General features: G+C 34.6%; 1 protein-coding gene across 5 annotated transcripts in view; it reads left to right on the plus strand.

Moving 5' to 3' along the window:
• Positions 1 to 26,558, plus strand: part of LOC145663089 (uncharacterized) — a 33,039-nt gene extending 6,481 nt beyond the window's left edge. For 4 of the 5 annotated variants that reach the window (XR_014127150.1, XR_014127147.1, XR_014127149.1 and 1 more), the window contains exons 2-5: positions 1,014 to 1,235; positions 3,946 to 4,370; positions 12,839 to 14,178; positions 22,251 to 26,558. Coding sequence is in view for 1 of the 5 variants with exons in the window: in XM_081729355.1 (XP_081585481.1) it covers positions 1,155 to 1,235; positions 3,946 to 4,370; positions 12,839 to 13,967 (1,635 nt within the window). In the remaining 4 variants the exon portion in view is untranslated. Of the gene's footprint in view, positions 1 to 1,013; positions 1,236 to 3,945; positions 4,371 to 12,838; positions 15,028 to 22,250 lie in introns of those variants that run through there. The other variant, XM_081729355.1, reaches the window with a different exon arrangement.
• The last annotated feature ends 363 nt before the right edge of the window (positions 26,559 to 26,921 follow it).

A 26,921-nucleotide genomic window follows, 5' to 3' on the forward strand; every position in this document is an offset into this window, starting at 1 on the left:
GAACTATAGACGTCATCCACGTAAAATAGTAGGAATTATTAACCTCGGTGTCCTGTCACCACACACAATCACAAAGAAACATGTATTTTACGAATTCGCACCTAAACTCCCGAAAAACAATTATCATGGATTATTCTTTCAGGCCATTTCAATAACTCTGCTGGGGAACGCTGGGCAATATACTAAATCTCTGCAGTTTTGTGGAACTTCTAAAATAAATTAATTTTGTCACATTAACATACTTTGTTCGAGGAAACGTACATATGGGAGATACCACATAGCCACTTTGGACAGTTGCAGTGCTTGAGAAGTATGTTGATGCAGTATACGACAAATATTTCTTGTGACCACATATTCTTAGATACCAAGCTATGAACTTGAATGACAAATACTCCATTTGGCAACTATTTCACAGACACATTCACAATGGTTAACTTCCACCCTTTCTAACTCGTACATTACATGTTACTCATGTTCATTGTTTTTATATAGTAAACTATGGATATTTCGTAACCCATACACTAAACCAGTATCACTAGTTTATCAGTACCAAGGGACCAGTATCACCAACACACAGCATGCGTAGTTTCCTTGGAATCGCTTGTGCCTTTTTTCGATTTTGGCCTTTGTCATTATTTCTGGAGATATTTGAATAGAGGCCGTTCCTCCTCCTGCAACCATTTCCTCACACAAAAGAAAGAAAAACGTATTCCTTAATTTTCTATCTAGTATGAGTATACGCCTTTTTCTGCAAATTGATCATGTTCTTTTGGAGATTTCAAGCTTTTTTGAAGACTTCGGGAGGGTCTTAGGCCCCTTCAAACCGTTCTTCCGCAGAAACGAAAAAATACGGGTCATTTTATTTTGTGTCTAGTATCTACCTGCAAAATTTCGTTGAAATCGGCGTGCAACACTTTATGGATGTTCCGTGTAAGATACCATACTGTATAACTAGGCCAGAAAAACAAATATTTCAGGTAAAGATAATGTGCACTTTCTGTATATTATTTCAGGTCGTAAATGAGGATGGTCTGGGAAGTTTGGAAAGGTTGTCTCTCTGCAGCTGGAGCATTGAGTGAATTCAAAGAGTTAACCTTGGAAGCAGAATATCAGTTAAAGGGATTATTAAGAAAGATGCTGCTGTAGAGGGCACGATGAACGAAGATCAGTATCCGACATCTCAAGATGATCTTTGGGATAAAGACTGTCAGGTTGAAACTCCAACTCCTTTCGAGGTAAGTTTTGTTACACATCATGATTGTAAGTACGAAGACTGATCTTAATTTTTATGAGTGTCAAGAGCACTATGTACTACTATCCACTATTTTCTTGGTTTTTTCGTGAGAAAAATAACAGGCTAATGCTTTTCTTACCCTGGAATTTAGTTAAAAGCCTACGGCTTTATTGTAGTCCATATTTCAATATAGTGTTTTTTGTGTTTATTTTAGTTGAATAGGATTGAACATTCCTTTTCACCACCAAGCAGGGTTTGCTCGAATAGACCTAACTAAAAATTAAAGTAGTGATTCGTTTAAAAAAGATATTTCAAACAAACCTGAGTTTTTGATCTTTTTCTTGGTATATTATTGGTACAACCAAGCTGTATCATATTTTTGTGAACGAAAATTTGGACTTTTATTGGCAAATTAGATGTTTTCCCATACTAAAATATCATATATCAGCATTTAATAATACTAAAATATTCTAAAACTCGGGAAATTCTGAAAATATTAAATGAATGAAAGAATCTCAACGTATTTGAGAAATTAAAAAAAGAAATAATATATGGGTTATATTTATATATAGAATAGCATACGTAGTTTTGTATAAAAAAAAAATCTGTTAGGAAAACGGAATAGTAAATTTTAAGAACATAGCAGCCTAGAATGTAGGAATTTTCGATTTGGGTCATTTCTGGCACACAGTTAAATCTGCGAATATTTCCTTATGTGCATTTATTTTGGCAGGATGACAAGTGAGGATATGCGTGCATCACGCAAAAACAATCTGATGGATATTCAAATGATACAGGGTAAATCCATGTCAAGTGATCCAGGAAAGGAATAAATCGTTACTTGACAATGTTTAAAAAATCTGACTTTTGATGTGCAGTTATCTTACCATGTTGTTAGTTCAAAACAACTGACGTTAGGTTTCGAGTGGCAACCATATTTGTTTTTAAAGATTAGCCATTTGGTGGCGTTGTAAGATGTTACCAAATCTGAAGTATCTCAGCTCTAGTTGTTCTATCGATATACAACAAAAACCAAAATGGTCAACAAATTGTAAGCCGCAAGATTATGTATTAGCCATTATCGTCCGTAAAGTATAGCAGGGTGAAAAGCAGGTTTGAAAAAGGAGGTCATTGACGTTAAAAGTTCCGTAACGTTCTCTGAATAGAGCAGACGAATTTTGCAAGAAGGCAAATTGTCAGGAAGGTGAGCTTTTCTTGAAAAAGAGATCTGATATAGAAGTGCTCATTCACTAAGTTTCAACCCTTAGAGATGTCCTCCTTTTTTTATAGAAATTATTAAAAATTCAGAACAGTGAAAAAAGTGCGTACTTCACAGGTATATATCTCTACTGGAAAACCTGTTAAAAATATACAATTCCTTCCCATAACAGGTAATATTTATCAAAAATTAGGAGTTTTAGCTTTGACTGTAAGTATCTTTATTATTAACACAAAGTTATACCTACAAATAACCATAAGAAGAAGTACGGATAACTGAGAGTTTACTGTATAGACATCATAAATCAATAGGCAGTGGATGAATAACTCACAGAGAAGACAAGCAAAACATACGAGAACAATGCTGGTTTACGTACAATTTAAACAATGTGTTCCACAAAAAGTTTGGATATTGCATAACACAACTGAAGAGTGATAGTATGACACCGACCAGTCGCTGTTGAAAGTGATTGTAATTATTCGTATCAATAAACAGTAAACTGACCTCTGTACCCTGTGAAGATTTTGGATATTGTATTATATCATGACCTTCTTCAGCACCATTTCGTTTGTTGTGCTATCGTCTATGGATATCATGCTCGTGAGTTGTTACCTGGAGAATTGAAAGGAAGCAGGATCATCCGAAGAGCAGCTAAGTTTGGTTATCACTTGTAACTACCCACACTTACTTGTGGAATTTTGTTCATGACGTGGAAATTTCTGTTAAGAGTGTCACTTTTCACCACTTTCTGTCGATTTTTCTCATTGAAAGAAAAACCACTATGTTTCTTCCCATTAACTTGGTGTGCAAAACACGTAAAAGTACTTCTTTTCATTGTGTATTTTCACTCATCATGTACACACTTACTGTCCGTGCAACAAGACCTGGCCTATGTCGTAATTGGCCGCCAGAGCGGTTGTGTCTGTTGCAGAGCCTTTGGCAACAGCACCACCAATACTCCGCGTGCTCTACCCAACTGTCAGAAGGCAGCTCTTGTTGCACGGATAATAACTATGTATTTTCCATGGTAATTACCCGTGTAGCTTGGTGTGTGGCACCAGATATAAAAATTCATTTACTGCAGTAGAAATTCTTAGTATAACATTTTATATAACATCAATTTTAATAAATACTATCATATTGGCTATGGGTTGACACTTGTTTATTATTGGTCTATGATGTTGAGAAACAATATGGTACCTGTCAGTAATAGAATAGTTGCCAACTTCATAAAAAAAAAATCACGTGCCTTTCACAATCTTACGCATTGGATGGTTACCATTTGTGTGTAATAATTTAAAATTGACCCCAAAAGCTTGTGTATTTAGCTTTACAAATATCGCTTTGCGCATTTAAAATTTGCATTGTTCTTGTTCCTCTACAAATCTGCAGCATGACTGAGAAACTGATTAAGAGAGATTATCAATTCGAAATCGTGATACCTATTTGTAATCCTCGTTTCTTTATATAATTTTGTCTTCATTTTTTGCAGGATATATGTAAAATTGAGTATAAGGAAATTGATATGAATGAAGACATGGGAATACCAGAAGATTTATCTACAGATCCAGATCCGTTTTTTCTATGCTCTAATGAGGAATATGCAGGTGAAAATGTCGTACCTAAACAAGAGCCTGTAAGTGATGATGATGATGATCGGGGAGGAATTGATAAGGAGGAAGAGCAAGAAAGTAATTACGGTGACGTCGACGACGATAATGATATTAATGATGAAGTAGATAAGCAATGTAATTTTCCTGCTGCTGATGTTGGTAGTAAAGAAGTGAATATGTCATCAGAACCAGATTCTGAACATGCTTCAACGATTCAGTCACAAACAGCATCATCTTCGGAGTCTTCTGAATTTCCTAGTAATGCTGACAAGGCTTCATTTTCAGCAGCTCTAGCAAATCAGATGTAAGTATTTGACCTGTAATAATAAACCAGGGAGTGTGAAACAAAATTGCTTATTTTTATGGTTGATTAATATAAATCAGCGTGAACTGATGATTATTGTTTAAATCAGTGATTTGAATTAAGATTAATATTATTTAAGTCTGAAATGCTCATTCTTCATGCTGGAGAATTAAGTTTAAAAATGGAAGATATTTGAAAGGGGTGTATTTGAATTCTTCCCTCTTAAGGTACATATTATAGTGAGAGTAACATGATAAAAGCACATCTTGAGTCAAGTATTATGTTTGGAAATTTATTTCAAATGGTCCGGCCTTGGATGTGACGTTTCTATATTGAGAAAAAAATATTAAAATTGCTCTCTTTCCTTCCCCTTAGAAGTGGAATTTCTGAAAACACTGGGACACGTTTTCCCTGGATTTTAATAAGAAGTTCGTATACCAAGTTTCGTCTCCGTAACATGAATGGCTCGTGAGATACACTATTTTTGGCATTCATTTTAAACTTCTCTCCCTACTTCTTGGGATACGTATTTTAATGGAAATATTTAACATATTGGGTATGATAAATCGGAAAGTCTGGTTTGAGGTATATCGGAACATTTAACAGAAACTCATTACAGTATAACATAAAGAAACTTGTTTCTGAAAATTTGTTTATTCATAAAAAAGAAAAGAAAAAAGTTAAATTTAAGAAGAGATTGGTGAAGTGATGAATGGGAAGTAGTGATTACAAAATTTCCACAATATTGGCATAACAGTAAAAATCATCAACAATAGTTGCTAACCTTCCACTAATGAACAAAAGAATACGCAAATTAAACTCGCCATATTGCAGCCCATGTTCTCATTATTTGACGCGTGGTTTTAAGTGTGACAAGGTGATTCCTGCACTGCTCTATCCTAGTAAGTCCTTTTACTTTTTCCTATTTTTTTTCCTTCACCAGTTGTTTTCCGTAACCAAGTTGCTAGGGGAGAGTCGAAAGAATATTCACAAGTGATATTCAGGAATAGCATAAACCTGTAAATAGAATGGTAATTAGAATTCCTGAGCGTGTCATTAAAATGTCTGAAGTTGTGTCTAATTCGAAGTGCAGGAAACTCGGAACAATGGAACAATGAAATACTTTCGTTTATTCAAGAAAGAATTCCAGTCCAAAGTTAGTATTAATTCTAAAATGAATAAAGTGTGAAGGACAATCCTTACTCTGTGTTTTTATGCTGTGAATTCTTACTGGAAGTTGCCTTTAAATGTATCACACATGCTATTCTGTAAAAGCAAATGGTCAAAGGTGTTCTCCCTCAAACGAGCGACTGGTCGTGGATAAATGTGAAGTTCAGCAATTTTTGTGCTTATACAACTGAGTGCTTTCTGATCAGTGAATGCTCATAATTATTTGCTTTTTCAGTTACATTTTATAATTTTGTATGTTCCACATCGACGGTTTATTTATATGATGCTTTCCAGACAGTGATACTACTAGTTTCCATATGAGAAAGCAGGGGCGTCATCTCAGACTTCGCTTGGGAGGGGCAAGAACACCACTGACATAAGAATCTCACGTTTTGTACTAGTATATTAGTAGACGATCTATTAAAGCATTGGTATTCCTCAAACTCTTGGGGAGGGGGCATTTGCCCCCTCCTGCCTTCCCTAAATGACGCCCCTGTGAGAAAGTTATAAAAACTATGCATTTAATTTTGATTGTTAAGAATGTGAGTTTTGCTTTCCTGTTACCGTTCTCTCCGGAAGTTGTGTCTGATAAATAGAGGAAATAACGATTGTATATCAAACCATGGTAAGACGTAAACCCGGATTGGAATCACCATTCAGTCGTAGATTTTTTCACTCGTTGTATATCATTCCTTCCCGATAAATACACCTTTACGAAGACACTTATGTGTCGGGTGGAGTGGATTGTGTGCTACAGTGAAATTTAGAGCTATGTCGACGGTATTTCTCTACCAGAAGGGTCACCCCTACCAAATTGGTTTAAATGGAGTAACCAGATGAACAGTGTTCTGAGAGAAGGCAACAGTTCTCCAGTAGCCAAGTTGGGGGAAATTATAGTGATTGGTATGGCAACTAGGACATTAATCCTAGGCGTAATCATAGTGACACGCAAGGTGGATACTGCAAGGTGGAAGGCAACAGGAAACCACCACTCTATTTTTCCCTAGTTTTCTGACAGGAGAAAGAGAACATATGTACTATGGTCTTCCGCAGGTTAAAATATAGTTCTGGAGTTAAAATATCCCTCATTCGGATCTTGGGGAGGGGCATGTCTCGGAGAAAGAAATATGAAAAGAGAGAGTAATAATGTAGAAAAGATCGCTACAGAAAGGAAGACAAGGAAGAGCAAAGAGTTTAGAATAGGGACATGGAACGTATGTACCGTGTTACAGGGAGAGAAGTTAGAAAATTCTAATGAAATGAAACAAAATATCATAGACTTGGTAGGAGTTTGTAAAGTTAGATGGGAAGATAATAGGGAGTTAAACAGCGAAGGATATATATATGTTAACTTTTAATAAAAAGAATAATTATAAAAGGTTGTTGCTTTTCTAAAAGAAGGGTTTTATGCTAGTGTTATTTATATTTCAATTGTATTTATCTTAAACTATTCGTAATCGTATAGCACTGTAAATCAAACCCATGTGTTCACACTTATATAAAGCTGAACTCTCTATTGTACCTTTTAATCGTATCTTTGTTCTGTAATCTTTTGACAATATCTGTTTGAATCTTTCCCAATTCATATGCTCATACTTTCTGGTCTTCGTACTTACGAAATATATTCTACATTTTCATTACATCTTGTTTTCCTTGACACTCATAGACTAACTAACCTTAGTCTACACAGCATTATCCTCCTCCTCCTGCACGCCATTCCAGTTGGAGTTGTTAACCCGAATTCAGTTTTTTCAATCTTGTCTTCCTTCTAGCAATCTCCGCTTCATCTTTTTCGCCGTACTGCTTAGCTTCCCATGCTTTCTCCACCATCTTCTCCGCTTCTTCCATGTGACAGTTTGCTACGTTTACTAATGACTGATGGTGAGACGTAGATTTTTGTCTTAAGTGAGCTTTGGCTTTTGGCATCACAACTGGATTGTGATCCTGATCTACTGTTGAAATTTTTGCATGTAAATGAATTAGATTAAGATTAGGTTTTTCAACTATTGCAAATTTTGTGTTTTTGATTTGATATTTCCACTCAAGCTTGGGACTAAACCTTTTGGCTAAACATGCTCTCGCATAATGACCAATAAACAGACATCTAAAACATCGTTTTGATTTAGCTGGATATTCCGTATTGATGTGAACTCGTTTACATCTTGTACATGACTTAAATACTTCACTAGTGCTTGACAGTGTAGATAGGTAGTTATTATATTTCTGTTTGGTTGGTGTATTTTCTTGCTGGCATTTTAATTGGCATTTTAATAAACATATTTCTTCTTTTAATAACGTTATCTCCTGGTCTCTGTGTTCAAATTCCTATGAAACCCTCCTTTTACCTTTTGAATCAACCATCTTCTTTCTGTTTCCACCAACTTGAGAGCATAAAGTTCTTTAAAGACAATCGCGCCGTTTGTTAACTTTTAAAAAAGAATAATTATAAAAGGTTGTTGCTTTTCTAAAAGGAGGGATTTAAGCCATTGATATTTAGGTTTCAGTTGTACTTATCTTAAACTGTTCATAATCGTATAGCACGGTAAACCAAACTCATGTGTTCACTTTTATATAAAGCTGAACTCTTTATTCTACCTTTTAATCGTACCTTTGTTCTGTAATCTTATGACAATAATATCTTTGAATCTTTCCCAGTTTATATGCGTATACAGTCTTTCTGATCTTTGTACTTACGACATATATTCTACATCTTCATTATACCTTGTTCATCTTGACACCCATAGACTAACTAACCTTACGTTAGACAGCATTGTAGTCTTCCGTGACACCTCCTGCCAACAATATAGAATATTATACTCAGGTACCGTCAAATGGGGTGAATAGAAACACATTTTTGGCTATATGAGAATATAAGTCTGGTAATGTTAAAGATTTCGCGTATCAGATTATTCCAAAAGAAAGGTCTTAATATGCTAATGAATTTCAGTAAACGTCATATTAATTTATCAACTCCACTTTTCTTCACCTTGATTTTTCTTAATGTTTCTATTCACCCCTACCCATGGGGTGAATAGAAACAATTACTTTATTTTCATTGTTGTTTCTTTTATACTATTGGAAAGGTAAAAAAGAAACAGCGTATTTGTTGAAACGAACGATTTATTTGATACCTGCAAGATATTAGTTCAATAAGACCAGTATTACATAAGTTACAAACTTATAAAACAATACAATGCACAATATAGGTATAAACGACCATATAGTTTTGATGATATTTGAATAAGATTTAAACCACTGAAATCATCAGGGAAACTTATCATGAGTTGAGTTTATTTTGAGGTTTACGTCCCGTTCAGCAGCGAGGCTATATGAGACGTGAACCTACTGATTAACGTAGAATCAGAACTACATGAGCTCCCGCCGGGAATCGAACCCGGGTCTCCCACGCCAAAGGCGCGTACGCTAACCGCTTAGCCACGAAGGGGCCCGAAAGTTATCATATACTTAAAGCGTGCTGACGAACTCCTAATAAAACCCATCAGTTTCGTTCTGAAAATTTCATTGTTTATGTGCTCTCTTATAAAACACTCCCACATATGCATCATGTTCCCATTTTTGCACTTGGGTGCTGAATAGTCTCATCGAGTTTTAGCTTCTCATTTTACCACAGCAAAATCACCAGCTTTAGAAAACCATCATCTAGTTCGTGATCGTCTGGAATGTTGTCTTCTGGAGTGTTGTCTTTCTCCTCTTCCGACAATACAAAGGTAGGTTGAGTTTCGTTGTGATTTGATGAAAATGTATCATTTTCAGAAAACAAACCAAAACTCTTACCAGAAACATCTATTCGTACTCTCTTCTTCCCTTATTTAATTTTTTCATCTTCTCTCATGCTCCTGAGAAGATCCATAAGGGAACGGTTTACAGTGTGAGATGACTTTTGCTGTTCTGTTTCTTCTCGTTCATTGTCTTTTTTTTTTTTTTTTTTTTTTTTTTTTTTTTTGGCAACATCCTCAGTATTTGGTCTCGACAAAGGGGAAAAATTCCACACTTTTCAAATTCAGCCCTGATATTTTCCTCCTTCAGTTTCACACTTTTTTTTCAGAAGACTTGGAAATTTGTTTTTAGAGATGGTTGATACATTCCTATCAGGTCCTTTTTTCTGCTCCTCAAGAATTTTCCACTCCTTGAGGAATTTCAAGAATTTCCCAAGAAGTGTTTCTATTCACCCCACTAATTAAAAATCATAACAATAACCCAGTAAAGTTAAATTTTGATTAAAAATAATATACAAAAGGAAAACTTTTACTATGAACGTCAGTAAATGAAACAACAAACTACAAAATAGGCATATGTTCAAATGCAACAAATATGAAAATGTCATACTTACCAAGAAAGTTTAAGGAGCGCTAAAATACCGTGTAAGATTTCAGTAACACATTAATGCTACTGCCGTCTACCTCAGTGTTCCCAACTCAGTAAACATTTTGTCTCTGCCCTGGACACTTTAGCCGTATAAGACTATGTTAAGAAATTTCAGTTTTCTTGATTAATTTATCGTCCAGATAAATCCAAAACTAATCTGGGAGTTTTGTTTCTATTCACCCCCATGTTTCTATTCACCCCATTTGACGGTAATGAGAAGGGTAGTTATAGTGGTGTAGGAATAATTCTTAGTGAGCTCTTGAAAGAGAAGGTAATGAAAGTAGTATTTATTGCTGATAGAGTTATGATGTTAAGACTTAAAGGAAAAAAAGAAGGATATACTGGTGATAAAAACATGCATCGAGCTCCGCATACAACTAAAGAAGTAGAGTAAAATTATTAGAAAAAATGAAAAAAATATAAACAGAGAGAAGAGGGGTGCATGGTAATTGTAATTGGAAATTCCAGTGCAGTTATGAGGGCAAAACAGAAAGGCAAATACTGTATATACTCAAATCTAATGCTGCTTGTAGACGATCCAAGAAAGCTTGAACAAGACCATTCAATACTTCAAATTTACACGTTCAAAAGAGTATTGTTTAAGACACTTGAACAAGAGTCTCGAAGGGACTTGAAACAACTTTTACACGACCATAGAGGTATTGAATCTGTTTTATATTCTTGTTAATAGATGGCAGTCCAAAACAAGTGATTGTAACTATGAAAACAAATGAAAGTGAAACTGCATACTAATTTAGTACAGACCTACGCATGAATAGCTATAATGTTAGCATATTTTTCGCAACTTTCTTCAGGCATTTGTAATTTAACAGATTATATTAAATAATTTAGAAAAAAAGGTCGATTGATTTTGCAGCAATCCCATCGAATTTTCACTAACTCTTTTGTCCCTTTTACATTAAATACGGGTTAGGTTACCCGACGTTAAAAAAGTAAAGTGCTGCTTAGGTATAAGATCGTTCCCTATACTAAACTTTTTTTTTTTTTTCAAATCTGATTCTTCAAATGGCGTGCTGATGACAGAACCACACTCAAAAAAATTCGAACTGTTTCCTGGCAATGACTTTATGCTATGGTATCGAAGACTGTTTAAAGAAAAGGATGAAATCACAGAAAACCAAAGGAAGCAATGATAATATTGTTTCAGCTACTGCACTTACCGCCCATACATGCATCAGACTTTCTTCACAAATGTAACCCATATTTGGTACTGGTTAAGAATAACCTGTCAAACGAATAGTAATTTTACTGTTAAAATGTGTGAGTGTGTAGTATGAAGGAGGATTGTCAGAGATACCATAATAATTCCCACTGTCGGAACATGCCTGTATAATGTAGAAAACCAGTATTTTATGTTTAGAAGTAATGTTACCAGTATCAAATCATTACTAGGGCTATAGTTCAGTTCAAATGAGTGAATATGATGTCAAGGGTTTGTTGCACAATTCTCATTTATCCATGATTCTTATTCGTATGTTTCTTGCACTATAACCTCCGTCGATGACGCGCGTGCTCCGTACTCTCCCGTGGACCCCTTCAATGCTCCTGCCCTGACACTGTTAAATAGCATTCTCGATTTTATTTATTGGTTATTATTATTACTTGCACTGTCTTGTATGTAACATATGTTAGGATGCACATTTGTACCTTACGGGAAAGCACTGGTAAAATTAAACTGCACGCGTGAAAGCAACCTCTACCTTAAGAAATAACTTCTGAAATACTACGTGTGGATTTCGTGATAAAATAATTAGATTACTATAGGATAAAATGTAATCATTTCAAGGATACTTCAGTTTGCGAGCATAATATCAATCTGTACGCAATTATTTGATATTATCAGAGATTAATAACAGTACAAAATGTCTTATTAAATCAAGAAAAGCCAGTTATATATTTTTTATTTAATGGACTCTTCTTTCTTAATCTACACCCGGTATTCTTGTATATTAAATTCTCAAATTAATACTTATACTTCTCATTGCCTCAAAATTTAACAAAAGTTATGGGCATGCAACCATTATAACTATAAATCGTGTATGTTATCAACAAAAAATACTAACAGTATCTTGCGGCGCGAATATTAGCTTTTGTTTATTATAATGCACACTTGGAATATCAGATAATTATGGAAAAGAGTAACAAAAAGATATTTATTCAACAACTGCAGCTCTGTTTCACGATGCCATCATACTTGTTTTTTATTTTCCTGCACTCAACTCGAGCGCTGATTTGCTATTGAATGCTCTTGAATTGGATTGTTTAGAACAGAACCGAAACGAAATTTCTTGAACGAAACTATTGAATTCAAGAAAAAAATGACTTCAGTACTGACGCTTTTTTCATCAAATAGTCTTGAATGATCTTGTTCATTCATCAAGAGTCTTGAATGCTCTTGGTCTTTACATCAAGAGTCTTGTTCAAGCTTTCTTGGATCGTCTACAAGCAGTATAAGACGCACCCCCATTTCTAAACTTAAAAAGTTGTGCCAATTACTTGTATTCAGTTCTAAGACTCATCCTAGATATTCAATGAAGCAACTCAGAATTTGACAGTACAAATTAAATCATACGGGTTTATTTGTTCAAACTAAACATTTAAATGTCAAGTGAACAGAGAACATCCTGCTTAAGCACTTTCACTGTCTGTACAAACTTTCACACACTTTAGTCAACCTCATTGCCGGAGCGGTTTTATATGTGATTCCAAGACGCACCTCTCATTTTATACCTGAAATTTTGGCAGAAGAAGTACGTCTTAGATTCGAGTATATACGGTACTTTTTCATTTATTTATTGAATATTCTTTAAAATGGTCAAGAGCGCATTTCTTCAGTTCTAGACATAAATTTAGATAGTTATTCATGTAATAATTATTTCTGTTATTTGCAGGAGGCAGTTGCTTAACGAAGATTGTGCGTCAGTTTTGAAAATGTGCAAAAAATCTACCGTGCTTATGAATCAACAAAAGTATCAAGACTATAACAACTGTTATCGTCCTTCCAATAATATCCAATGTAACAAGTCACAAATTGAAAAGGCGGTTTCTCAGCTTAAAGCAATTAGCACAAAGAATTCCAGTATTAAGGATTCACAGATTACAAAGGCGAATTCTCAACTTAACACAATTACCGGAAAGGATTTTGGTGTTACGGACTCCAAGAAGGTTCATCGTCGCAAATGTGAAATTTGTAATAAGTTTGTAAATAGAACATACTATCTTCAGCATAAAAGGACTCACACTCAAGAACGAAATTATGAATGTGAAGTTTGTATGAAACGATATAAAACTTTGCAGGATCTTAAACAACATGTCAAACGCCATGACAAGGAAAAACTTAAGTTTGTGTGTAACATTTGTGGAAGAGCGTTCTTGTCCCAAATTAAATTGACTTATCACGAGAAAAAACACACAGAAGAACCACCTTATCGTTGCAGGTTTTGTAATCGAGGATTTTACGAAAAACTAAACTTTGAAAATCACGAAAATATCCATACCCAAGACAAGATATATATTTGTGAAACATGCAATGCACATTATTTTTCATACGGTAGTTACTATACCCATTTGCAAAAACACAAGTCTAAGGGTTTTGTGTGTGATATCTGTGGTCGAACCTTTCTGTTCGCGAACCGTTTGAAACAACATCAAACTATTCATAATAGGATAAACAAGAAAGTGGAACTATATACTTGTAATGAATGCGGTAAGAGTTTAACAAGTCGCGTGTCATTGATTGAACATCAGAGAATACACACTGGAGAGAAACCGTACGTTTGTGAAGTATGTGGGAAGAGGTCTCGAACTCAACATCTTCATGCTCAGCACTTGGTCTCTCATACGGGCGAAAGGAAGTTTAGGTGTGACTTATGTGGAAAATCCTTTACGCAGAGTAAGAACCTTGTAATTCATAAGAGGTCGCACACAGGCGATCGACCATACAGGTGTAGTCACTGTGAAAAATCTTTTACTTCTAGATCAGCTTTACTAGGACACCAGAAGAGTTATTCACATGAGTAAAAGGAAGAATTAGAAATTCTTTGTCTCTTTCGAAGTTTCACCAGTGACCAGCTCGCATTACTCATTGCTGTCTGCTGAGGTCTGTGAGGGAAAGTCAGTCAGTTGATCTTCCCGTTTAAACATCTTTTAACTTGCACCAGAAGAATCTTAGGAAATTTGTATACTCACGGCATATTTGTCTAGCAAGTACGATTGACATGTAAAACATAAAGTAAGTATCAGGGTTCCTACAAATTAGTGTTATTTCTTTAATTCAAAAAAAAATCAGATTTTTATAAAAATACAATAGCACTCAAAATAATAATAAAACAGAAACAAAAATAAATAAATAAATAAAGATTTTATTTTAAAGTTTCCAAGATGGAGACAAGTTAAATGTAGAAATAAACAACGTATATTTACAAATATGCTTCACGAAAGAGAAAATAGGTGTATTCATATTATTTGTCGTAGATTTAGGGACACGGAGAAATAGGAAAACTTAAAGAAAAGTACACTCATGTCCAAAATGATTGTCGCATTTCTATAACTGTTTTCTTTTAATAATATAATTTGATAATGATTTTGCAGGGTACTTTTAATACTAATACTACGCGTATAATCGGGAAATGTATATTTGTGGTAAATTTCATGGGAAAAGAATCGTAAATACGAAAATTAGAATGAGGAAAACAAAATGTTGCTAAATGGACAAGAAAGTTTTATTTTCCTTTTATTGTTCTTATTTACTTTTCTTTTGACATGACATTTGCCCCATACATGTCTTTGCAGATTATACACATACTAACATTATAAGAAATACCGGGCGAATTCGTTATCAAATTATATTCCTACAACAACATATTTATAGACATGCGACAATAATTTTGGACATGAGTGTACATATATAAACTCAAAATTTGGTAAACGAATTCATATGGCATTGTTTCTTTATCCAACGTGGAAAATCTAAACCGTGTGATGCTCACTTAGAGTCGAGAATGACAAATTACCGCAGCCTCCCAAGCATCTAAGTTTATTTACTTAAGGGGATGTCTACCGATCATCACAGGCTTCAGAATCTCCATAAGGTAACATGTAAAATTTAATTCATAAATATCTTACAAAATACTGCACCTAGAAACTTGCAATTTTCTATACGAATCCCAAAGAGCAATACAAAGAAGATGGTTATCTCAATTTTAAACTTAATGACTTAGATTAATTGTAATAATTACTTCCGTAATGACGGAATCACTATTGCAGGTAAGAGATCAAAAGACCACTTTCATACTTCATAAATTACTACGGGTGACATTCTTTGAAGAACACATGCTGGGGAGGAATGCATTGTGGCAATTTGAGGAGAGAAACTTGTGTCCACCACCTCCATTTTCATAATCATTTACGCATTGAGCAGCCTTCCTTCCCACCCTACCCCCACTTCCGTACCGAGTTCCTACTACTTTACGACGGCAACTATAGAACAAAGATAATAATCTTTGAAACCTCAGTTTCGAACATGTTTCCGATTGTTTTCCTACATCTTTTGTTGCTTCAAGCGGACGGATTCTCCGAACGGCTTTCACCTCTGCCACTGACAACTATAGTACCATACAACCAAAGGAAGTCTAAATGTTTCTTATTTGCCTATTTGTTTTGTTGTCTGGATGGATAGGTTCCTTTTCGTTTTATATTATTTATCATAGAAAACCACAGTATGATGTTTCTGCGGTTAGAACGAATTAATTGTATGCAGGGGTGTCAAAAAACAAGTTTTTCCTTTTTTTAAAAAAATAACTAGTTTCGTTTACCAAAACTCCTTTATATATTTATCATACCCGTGTATGCATGTCTGTCCGTGGGGGAAAAAAAAGTTAAGAACCTCTTCCTGGATCATCACCAAATTTGGTCAAAATATAGAGTCAAGAATTGAGTTTATTAAAACCATGTACTCAAACCGGAAGTGGTTTAAATAAACCATTTCCGGTTTGATCATTGATCACCATAAATCGAAAACGGTAATATGTAGTGAGATCCGGTTTTGTGTTTCGTAAGAACAAATTTAATCCCTATTAACTCTCTACTAAAACCGAAAATGTTTCAAATTCTGTTTTAACTATTAGTATTTCTGGTTTCAATAAATATTGATCTACGTAGAGCAAAAACGCTAAAAAAAAAAAAAAATAGATGAAAGCGGTTTCCTCCAATCGAGTAGCTCTCAAGCGTGTCAAGTCTACCTTTCATCTCCTCTTTTGATCTTCAATTGAAACCTGAACTCGTAGAAATTAACCACTTCCGGTTTCAGTAGTGATCTCCATGAACAGGAATGGTAAAAGCGAGAAGCGGTTTTTTACTTTATGTTCAGCGTTCTAAAAATAACTACTTTCTTCAGTCTTAAGCCTCTATTCAAACCAAAAGAGATGGAAATCAACCACTTCCAGTTTTAACGGTGAAAGCTATAGAATAAAAACTGTAATAGACAACAAAAGCTGTTTTCTGATGTAACGACGTCTTGTATTTTCAGTGTAGTTATCTTGTATTTTCAGTATAATTTTAAAATATTCCGGGCAATATATGATTTTAAAATATGCACTAACCAGCTTGAAGAAGAAAAAGAAATACCAGAAGGAAAGAATTAAAATTGATTCTAATATGATAAATTTTTGATGAGTTTTTGTCTTTACGTTGTCATTACAACGTTTTGTAAATAAATGATATATAATTCAGGAACTATTATATGAAAGTATGTATGCATGATTATAAAGGTGTGCATTTATTTTCAATAATTATGTGCCACAATAAAAGGCAAGGAAATCTAAATGCAATTTAGACAGTTTATAGCTATAATTATGACTGAGGACCTGTATATAACGTGATACGTTATACTGCAATCAATTAGGCGTCACAAGAATCTATTTCGTCTCTAGTCTAATCTCTCTACTAAATCCGGAAGTGGTAGAAATCTACTACAATTTCCAGTTTCAATATTAATTGTGAAAATATCGTACCATAAATACCAAACTCCTTTGCGTGGTGTACACGTGGCACTGCTACTTGTTTTTGAACCATTTTCTTTACCTTATGGATATTCGTGGCGTCTATTTTTTAAACCATAAAATTAGTCAAACTCGATGTCATTCGTAAACTAGTTGCCAGTAGAGCACAAATTGTTTACTAGTCTGCCCATTCAGCACTGTTCATGATTGACTAAGCCAAACCGAGTAGCGCGTCTGATGAAAACTAATATATAAAATTATTTGCATGAAGTTAAATCTACTTTAGATTCGTAATAAAGGATAAGAAATTGTAAACATCTGAGAGATTATTTGGTTCATACAGTTACAGTTAAGAAATAAATAAGAGCCTAAGATAGATTGGGTTAGAGCTAAGTTAGGATAAAACTGAAAGTATAAAACCTTTTATTGTGCTATTCTATGACAACCAATTAGGTTTCATAATCTTCAATAAAATTCTGTAACCGCTTACACATTTTTGTAATGAAAGTCTTGATTCTGAGCGAAAAGAGCAAGTTGACCTTTGACCTCTAGTTGGGCCGGTTTGCTGTTATTTATAAAATATTTATTTAACAAAGTTGTCTGGGTCATGATTTTTAGAAAGTCGAAACTTATTTCCAAGAGTAAACTACCCCGTGTATTCTTTGTAGGACAAATGAGTTATACTGTACTGTCAGATTACAAACAGAACGGCCTGGGTCTTTTTTTTTTTTTTTTTCGTCAGAAAACAACTCAGCCCAAGACTGAAATACTTTTTTTTTTCCCAAAAACTCATAACACAGTATAGTTTTGTAAATACAATATTAATGTATGAAACATGAACAAAATCCGTTGGAGCCGTTTCCAAGAAAATCTTTTTCCCTCCTAATTTTCACCCTTCAGGAAACTACTCTTATTGTTAGAGGTACAAGAAAATGCGACCCCTTTCCTGGAGAATCCTGGAAAATTGATACACTTCCTATATCCACTAGAATCTAGGCTGAAAATAATCACTTATCCAACATTTCGCTCTCTAGTTATTTCTTTTTTTGTACCATTACAACCAACTTTCTGCGGACTATATCTCTGAAATAACGCATTTGTGTACCAAGATTGGTCTGTAGGCTTTTTCACGTTTACGTGTGAGGATTCACTTCCCAAAGTTACTTCCTAACACCATGTGTATATATTACCCTTACTTACTTTCGAGTAACAAGAACTAGAAATGTTCGAAGCCCTAGTTCCACCCATATTTATGACCATAGTCTGAAACATTATAAAATCGCCCATGTAGTCTAAATTATGGTGACATTACTGCGTCCGTCCTTTATTAGCTTGATTGGCTTTGTGGGTTTAGAGTTTAGCTTCCCTTTCTGCACCAGTGTTGTAAAAGACTGGTGATTACGGAACCTTCAGTGGGATCCGTATCCTTAGTAACGGATGAAATTTCAAGGCTCTTCCACCGGGTATCGAACCCGAGATCCGTGCTCCAAAATGAGCGAGCTAGGCACTATACCAATGGGAAGAGCTGCTGTATTTTTGAAATGTTACTTACGTATGTTTATTCACAGGCAATTTGGTTCATGGGTTTCAGTACATCGTTTCTGTTGAATGGATCTTGAAGTAAAGTTGATTTTTTCATTACTTCCTGAAAATTTGAATAATGTTGCCAGAAGGGGAAGTAACTACCCGTTACAAATTTCAAATCCCAGTCACTAGAGGGAATTATGTATTTTGTATTCATGTAAATGTCTCATACAAACTTAGTGCTGCAAAGGAACGCTAAATTTCAGCCATGATCTGTATCGAACTGTTGATCCTACTACCCACAGTATATTTTTTAAAGTTGAGGCAGTGCTATTATAAAGTTGGAACTAACTAATGCAGCAGCAGAGAATCGTAACAAACAAAGAGTTCAAATTGTCGTGTTCTTTCTTTCTGGCGTTTACAAGAAAATATACCTGCTCTGCAGAAACGATGGAAACAAATAGAATGAGGGTGGCAGCCCGGGGCGTTCTACCACACCCATTGGAAAAGGACTTGAGAGGGGGAGGGAAATCCCTGCCTGTCAGCAGCACATCTCTTCGTGAAGACCAAATCGGAGCAGATACATTCAACCACTATGTAATATATAGTCCATTACAATATTACCAAAAAATGTTAATTACTCGCGATCTATGTCATTAAGCGTGAAATTGAAACTACTATTTAATTTCTATTGATTTTCTCTATTCATATGGAAGATTTTAAGTTGTTACGTACCATATTTCGTTAGATATTCATGAATAAAATTTACATGTTACCTTATGGGGACTGAGAAACCAGTGGTAAAAGATATAAGATCCCCTTAATTTTCAAAATAACATTTTGTACTATAAAACTTCACTTCGTTAGACCGCGATTTATTGGGAGTGGTCTTTCATTAATTAACTGTTTTGACGGCCATAAAAGAGGTTAGTTTTCAGATAGCTTTTATTTGGTTGTAAATTTCTCAATTTTGTAAAAACAAACCATGTAAAAGTGTTTAAACCCAGGTAGAATAAATTATTGTTTGAATTAAGGGAAATTTATATAAACTTATTTATATTTTAAATGAAATATATTTTATGTGTATATTAAGGGTACCAAAAATAGCAGGGTGGAATGTCGTAACTCCTCTTAATTCAACAGCAAAGAGGGTTTACCATCGATGCCTTAGGCAAATTTTAAAAATGAATGTTTAAAACAATTTTGTGCTGATAATTGACTTCTATCAGCAACGGAGAAATAGAGATCTGCGGTACAAAAGCACGAAATCCCTCTTCGTATATTTGAATTCCCTGGAAGTTCTCAACCTTTCTTTTAAAAATATACGATCATGGAAATATACAGTGTGCCCGTAAAGTCGCGCAACCCAAAGTTTGATTGCGTATATCTTTTAATCTAAAAATGATAAAGTCTTGAGACTTGAAGCAAATGTAAGCATGTTCTATGTAGATATTTTCCAGATTATGACCAATGCTGGAACGTGTAACGTTTTTGTGTAGTAACGAAAGAAATTACCGTAAGTGTAAAATAAAAAGTGCAAATTGAAGGAAATCAATATTCAGTTGCAGAAAACTGATTTCATGCGGGTGAATTCCTGTATATATGTACAGTATGCATCAACATTTATCCATTGGTGCGAAAATGTAACAAGATTAATGCAGTGTTGCCATATAAAAAGACTATTTAATGCAAGTTCGTAAAATGGGTGTTTTTTGACAGAAACGCGGCCCCTGGCAACACTGTTGTTGTAAAATTACTGCAACAGGTGTGTTTTAGGTTAATTAATGATAAGCAATGAGAATTTGTACATAATTGATCAAATGAATTTTTATTCAAAAAGTTGCGATCTACATATAACATGCTTACATTTCCTTCAAACCTTTATCATTTTTAAATCAAAAAATATACACAATCAAACTTGGGTTGCGCGACTTTATGGACACACTGTATTTGCCTTCTCACAAAAACCTCTCAGTACGTTTGAAGAACTGATATACGCCATCAGAGAACTAGCCGATGCAAAATTTCTTAACAGGCTGTTAGGACAGTGGCCTCCAGCTCCGCTCGTACATCCGTATTGAATCATATAATAAATAAATTAGAAAATCTTCAGTTACAATCTAGTACACAGTAGGGACTATTGTGGCATTTGTAAGCAAGGAAAAATATATTCTTGACGCCCACATTTTGACATAGCAGCTAGTAACGACAAACTTCGACAACTATTTAAGTCCAGAAGAAATAGCTTTTCTCGTTCCCACTGAAGGCAGTGTTTTCTTTTCATTCTGTTTTAGATCTTTCTTCTAGGATTGAATCATTCCGTTCATGCTCTTGTACTCGACAATTGTTCTGTGAACACCACTTAGGAGCACCAGCGTAATAAGGAATCAAGTCCCACTTGCAGTAAATGTGCTCACATGTTTGTCCGCAATCCAAACAATCTCATAATGGTTCTAGATCTGTTAACGACAGGGACGCAGAAACTGAAAAAAAAAAGTTTATTTCCGTAGTTTTTGCGGGGGAGGGGGGAGTCTTTTAAAAATATTTCAAGTTTAATGAGGATATAACAGTACATTCCACTTTAATTTTTCAATTTAAACATAAGAAAGTATTTAATTACTATTCTGAAGAGAAAATCCTGAAAATAAGTACAAGAATCAAAGAAACCCGACCATTCGATAGGACAGAAAATATCCAAATCGGTGGACCTCCGTTTTCCATAAATCATAGAGAATCCACTAGAGTGAAACAGAAGTGATACCTGAACAAGAAAGCCATACAAGTATTTAAAAAAAACAAGAAAGAAAAAAAAACCTTCATGTCAACGTCACTTCAATCGGCAGCAACAACCAGTGTACTCGATTTATATGTCACTAGCCGCCCCACCCACATTTCGCCTTCCTTTTCTCCATCCATATCCTCAAGGTATCCTAAACAGCTCAATAGTATGCATCACGACAATCATACCTCGTTTCGGCTCCCCAGACTGCATCACAACAATTCCAGGAAATTCAATTTCCCGAACAAAAACCGAGGAATAAAAGGTGAAAATGCATCTTCTCCCCACTTACCCTAGAATCCACCCTCTCTTGACCCGTCAATACCTTAAATAAATAGACAAATTTATCTGCTTTAGAGGCAGAACCTTGTGATATTCCCTTAAAAGCGGGGAGGGAAAAAAGAAAAGATAATTTAGTACTTAATGTGATATACTCCTTGGTACGGAATGCACCCTAGGCTATCCATTTCTGATAACTTTACTTTAAAACTACCCAACGGAATACTAACTAGTAAACTGATATAAACAAATAAAAAAATCATGATAAAGAAAGAGAAAGAAAAGTCAACTCTGATTTCAATCTAAGTCAGTCCTTAGAATATCCCACCCACTGGATACGTCCCGAGGTGTTTCTCTTGAAACAATACATCGACACAAAAGACCTTGTCTTTTGTTCAACATTAAAGTTCACCAGTTTAATTTATGTTACTTCAAATCCATACCTGAGGACAGAATTTAATATTAATATTAGATATTTAATGATAAAGTGAATTAAATTGAACTTTATTATTAAGTCATCAAATAAAACTCCTCTTCCAGTATGGGTAGGTAACTAATTTTATTTTATTTTATTTTATTTGTTTATTTATTTTTTTGAAAACACTTAGGGTCTTTGTACTTTTAGATTGAATAATATAACTTTAGCACAAACTGAAACAGGCATTTTAGAACTGAACAAAATTTGGTGTACAATCTTCATACAGTATATAATTTCAATAATAGGTTGCCTGATCAACTGGCTGGAAAGTGGCGCCACGAAAGTGCAGCTCACATCGTGTCATTCAAAGAAAGTGACCAGGAAAATAGGAGAAAGGAGTGCTTCTGCAACATGATAATGCAGTCCTCACACCATCCGAGAAACCACTGCTACCATTGATCAACTAGGGTTTACAGTGCTGTAACACCCTGCTCACTCTCCGGACTAGGCTCCCAGCGACTACTACCTGTTCGGGTCAAAGAAAAAAATCTCTGCATGGTCGTCGGTTTGTAGATGCTCATCAACTTGAACAAAATGTCCAAACATGGGTAAGACTCCAAACAATTTGTTCCAGACAATCTCTGTAAGGATCTTCTGAAGCTGACACACCGCTTGCAAAAATGCATAAAGGGAGATTATATTGGGAAGGTGATTACATCAATTACTGTGTAACATGTATGAATAGTCTGAAAAAAGAAGTGTAAATCATTATAGTACGTCCCTCGTATTATATAAATTGCCTCTATCCCCTCATTACGAGCTGAATTTGTTACAACACTTGGAATATGAACATTTATTTTTAATAAGGAGCTTATAAAACGGGTTTCGTCTTCCTAACATGAGAAGATTCTGAGATAATAATTTTAGACATAAGGGGCCTTACGCAGAGTCGTTCTGACGCGTGATTAGTGCCATGCTAAAGAGTTCGACTAACATATGTTTCCTGCAGTAGTCAGGCCTTTACTATGATGCTAATCATACATCAAAACGACTCTGCATAAGGCCCAAGAACTTTATCCCGTACTTTAGGAACGGATTTAAGTGAAAGTAACGTGACAAGAATCCGGCTTGAGGACAGTACTGTTTGTTTAAAACAAATAATTTCAAGTGGTTTGGCCGTTTCTCCGGTATATCATGTTACAGACAATAATAACTTCAAATTTATAATGTTGTAGATATAGATATAAGTTATTTGATTTGTTTTTTAAATTGAAATTTTATTCGAACTCTTCTCTCGATGGCATTTGACTGTTTAATGAAATGATAGAACAGATACCTTGAATATGAAATTACAAGCTATTATTCGTCATTAGACGAATCACCAAAATTATCCTTCGTAAGGAACTAAATCCACAATTTGGACGGGTGTGTGATAATGAATATGCAAGGTCACCAGAATTTTCACTTGCGAAAACGGGACGCATATGAATCGGCCATTGGAAGGGGGGGGGGGATCTCTGACTTGGGACTCAACAGTGTTCTCAATTTACAAAATACACAAATAAGAGTGATAACACACCGTTTCTAACTTTACGTGTACCACACAACAAATAATGGTTCCCGATTGCAAGTTCTACCCACCAATTCTTTTAACTAGTTGAACACTTAGAATTCCCACTCAATTCCCACTTGAACCACGAACACACAATTCCCATTTAAAAATTCAGAAGTACTACACGGCTGAACCTTGGTAACGAGTGTTTGTACGGAAGAGAGTAGAATTTGCATTGACGATTTATATTTTGAATAATAATTACGGGACAACTAGGTCATTTTTACTTAAAAACGGGACATTTAGCCGTCCCGTTCGAGAATCAGAAAAAACGGGACAACGGTTGGAAAAAAGGGACTGTCCCGTCTAAAACGGGACGTCTGGTCACCTTGTGAATATGTCTTTCTAGTATCTAAAATTTTCGAATAAGAGTCGTTGTTATATGACTTTGTTTACTACATATATTAGATATTATCATTATTAATATTATTGAATTGCGCAAAAGATAACTTCTTCTAGTCGATAAGACGCTGATTTGTGTGATTGTATGAATTTTCCCAACAAAACTCGTAAAACTTACCGAACTTTGATTAAGCGTTTGTATTGCTTTTGAATCACGACTCTCTCTTGAAACTGAAATAATTAAAACTTGTACCAACTATGATTGCACATGGTCTTAGGCATAAAGCCAAACCTCAATAACTTGATAGTTGAAACGATGAAATCATTGGAAGTTATTAATTTATCTGGGGATTCAATATCGTATTCCTATTCATTTGCAACAGCTTATTTAAAATAAATTATTTCTAGCTACTGTCTTTATTTAACTATATAACGTCTTGTTATAGTATTTTATAACTTCAGTTTCGCACTCAATCACTTATAAAGTCACGGTGATTGTATTATACATAATATGTATTGTGTGTATTTATTTTCTAAAAATATTTCCGATACAGCAAAACGGCCATTTTATACCGAAACATTAACAATAAAAAAACAATTTTTTACAGAAAGTTTGCAAAAGCTTATGTATAAAAACTTTCCCGGCGTTAGGCTGGTGGTGATGTAAAATCACCAGCCAGAACGCTTGGTATTCAAATTCCAACTTAGCGACTCTAAATTACGAAGCGTCAAGGCTAACCACAAACCAACGTTCCCTCAGTAAATGTTATCAAATTACTTTTCTGCAATTATTTTTGTAAAATATTTATTATTTTTTATATATTTATTATTATTATTTGGATTGAGAACTATCTCTACTATATTTTTAATAGGCAAGTAAATAGTTTACATTCATTATTTTCACCCATTTTCTACATACATACTTGCATAGATTATTCGTGTAAATGTTTTAATGTAGTAATGTTTCATTAAAGTTGAGTCACGTGGTAATTAACATTTGAAATATTTATAAGTTCCCTTTCCGGTTATGACAATAATTAGGAATAAAGTTCCCTTTTTATATAAATTCTTGAAAATTTTAACTTTGCAACTATTCAAATAAACTAGAATGAAAAGGATAATACAAAATATATATATATATATATATATATATATATTAGAACAAAATATTATTGTTTAACGAATTCTCAGAATCAAGCTTTAAAATAAATACGATAGGCGATGGTATTTGAACTGATGATGGTGGAAAAAGTAAAACTCCTAGAGTGCACACGCTCACAGTTACCGACACACTAACATTAAGAGTGTTAAATTCCATCGCCTGCTACGTTTGTCCATTGTAATAATAACTTTTTTGGTAATAGTATACATGAGAACCCCCTGATCTGCGTTTCTTCTGTGTTCTATTACCACTTCTACATGAAATACCATAAATTTTCTACGTAGTGCAATAGTAAGAAGTATCCATGTGCACAAGACATGCGATATGCGTTAAATTCCCCCTCCCCCCCCACACACACACAGTCATAGATGAAGTACAAGGGCACTACACATACAGATATAAAGTACAGGTACGTTCTTTTTTATTTTCGTATCAGTCGATAAGTAAATAAAAGTCGCTTTGTTACCCCCTTTTGTAAGTTCGTACATACTCAATGAATAATCCCTAAAAGTATGAGCGTCCTGCTCCTTCGGGAACTGATGCAGCTTCATGTATACTATATCCACTTTTTTTATATCAATACCCTGCTACCAATGAAATGATAACATAGCATGATTTGTTATTCGCTCTGTCCTTGTTCGCTTTCAAAAAAAAAAAAAAAAAAAAAAACTTTTAAGACGCTTCAGGGTAGAAAATGATCTCTGCACTAGCCATGGGAAGAAGTACGGTGGCCAGTATTTTCAGAAGCTGGTGGATTGTTGGATACAAATAAACAGGACACGATACTAAGGCTGAAACCACATCCTGGGGAATAACAGTATATATGTTTATGTATACGGTATATATATATATAACTGACATGTCCAATTTCGTTGTATGACAATGAAGGGATGGAATAAATTATGCTTATGATTGATAGTTACGTCTTTTTCAACACTTTTCCACTTTTAGGACTATAGCATGTAATGCCATTATTTGCATTTAACTCCTGATTTGATGTATGTTTATGCTCAATTTCTTTACAGTATCACATGCACTGATTTTACATTTTGAGGTAGTAAAATCTGAGAAACGGCCAGTATATCCTTATTGTGTCCGAAGCGCGATGTTAGATTCTAAATTAAGGCATCGATACAAAGTATGAAAATATCCCTTTCGAAGTACTGCTCCGGCTTTTCTGACGGATAATTCTGCCGCCTTGTTTGCTTTTTTGTTAAACATGGAATTTTTATTTCGGTATCGGAACACGTTTTATGATCTGGAATGCTTGGTGGAAGATATCGTTGAATGTGGTTACAACGTTTTCAGTTCATAAAATTTGCAGTTGTTTTAAGATGTCTTTTGTACATTCCATTTCTGTACTTATATCATCTTTGGAACTTTGTAAATAAGTTGCAAGTCGAACTATTAAACTAAGCAGGGCCGTCGCGTGGGTTGTAAGCGCCCGGGGAGAGAATTCTAAGGCGCCCCCTCCTCCTAGTGTGTTATGAGAAACAACCAGAGTTTATTCTGTACTTCTAGATTTAAATATGGAATTTACATAATATCATAATCTAAGATAAAAGAAGTTAGTATTATGTCAATGTTTTAAAGTGAATGGCTTTTGTAGCTAAATCATAAAAGTTAATGAAAGCATGGTTTTGAATTATTGAAATCGAATGCTATTATTCTTTTTTATTTTGAACTTGATACACATCAACATAGTAGTAGCATAGAATATACAAATAACGATAAAAATATTAAATTCCAAGATAAAAAATTCTCACAGAGTGGTGAAGATAATTCCAGTTGAATAATCCTACAAAATGTTTTACGTTACTGGTAATCTTCAAGTTCAATATTCTATCGGGAGTCCCTCAA

The sequence above is a fragment of the Thermobia domestica genome, chromosome 10 (assembly GCF_964235325.1).
Source record: "Thermobia domestica chromosome 10, izTheDome1.hap1.1, whole genome shotgun sequence".
NCBI lineage: Eukaryota > Metazoa > Arthropoda > Insecta > Zygentoma > Lepismatidae > Thermobia > Thermobia domestica.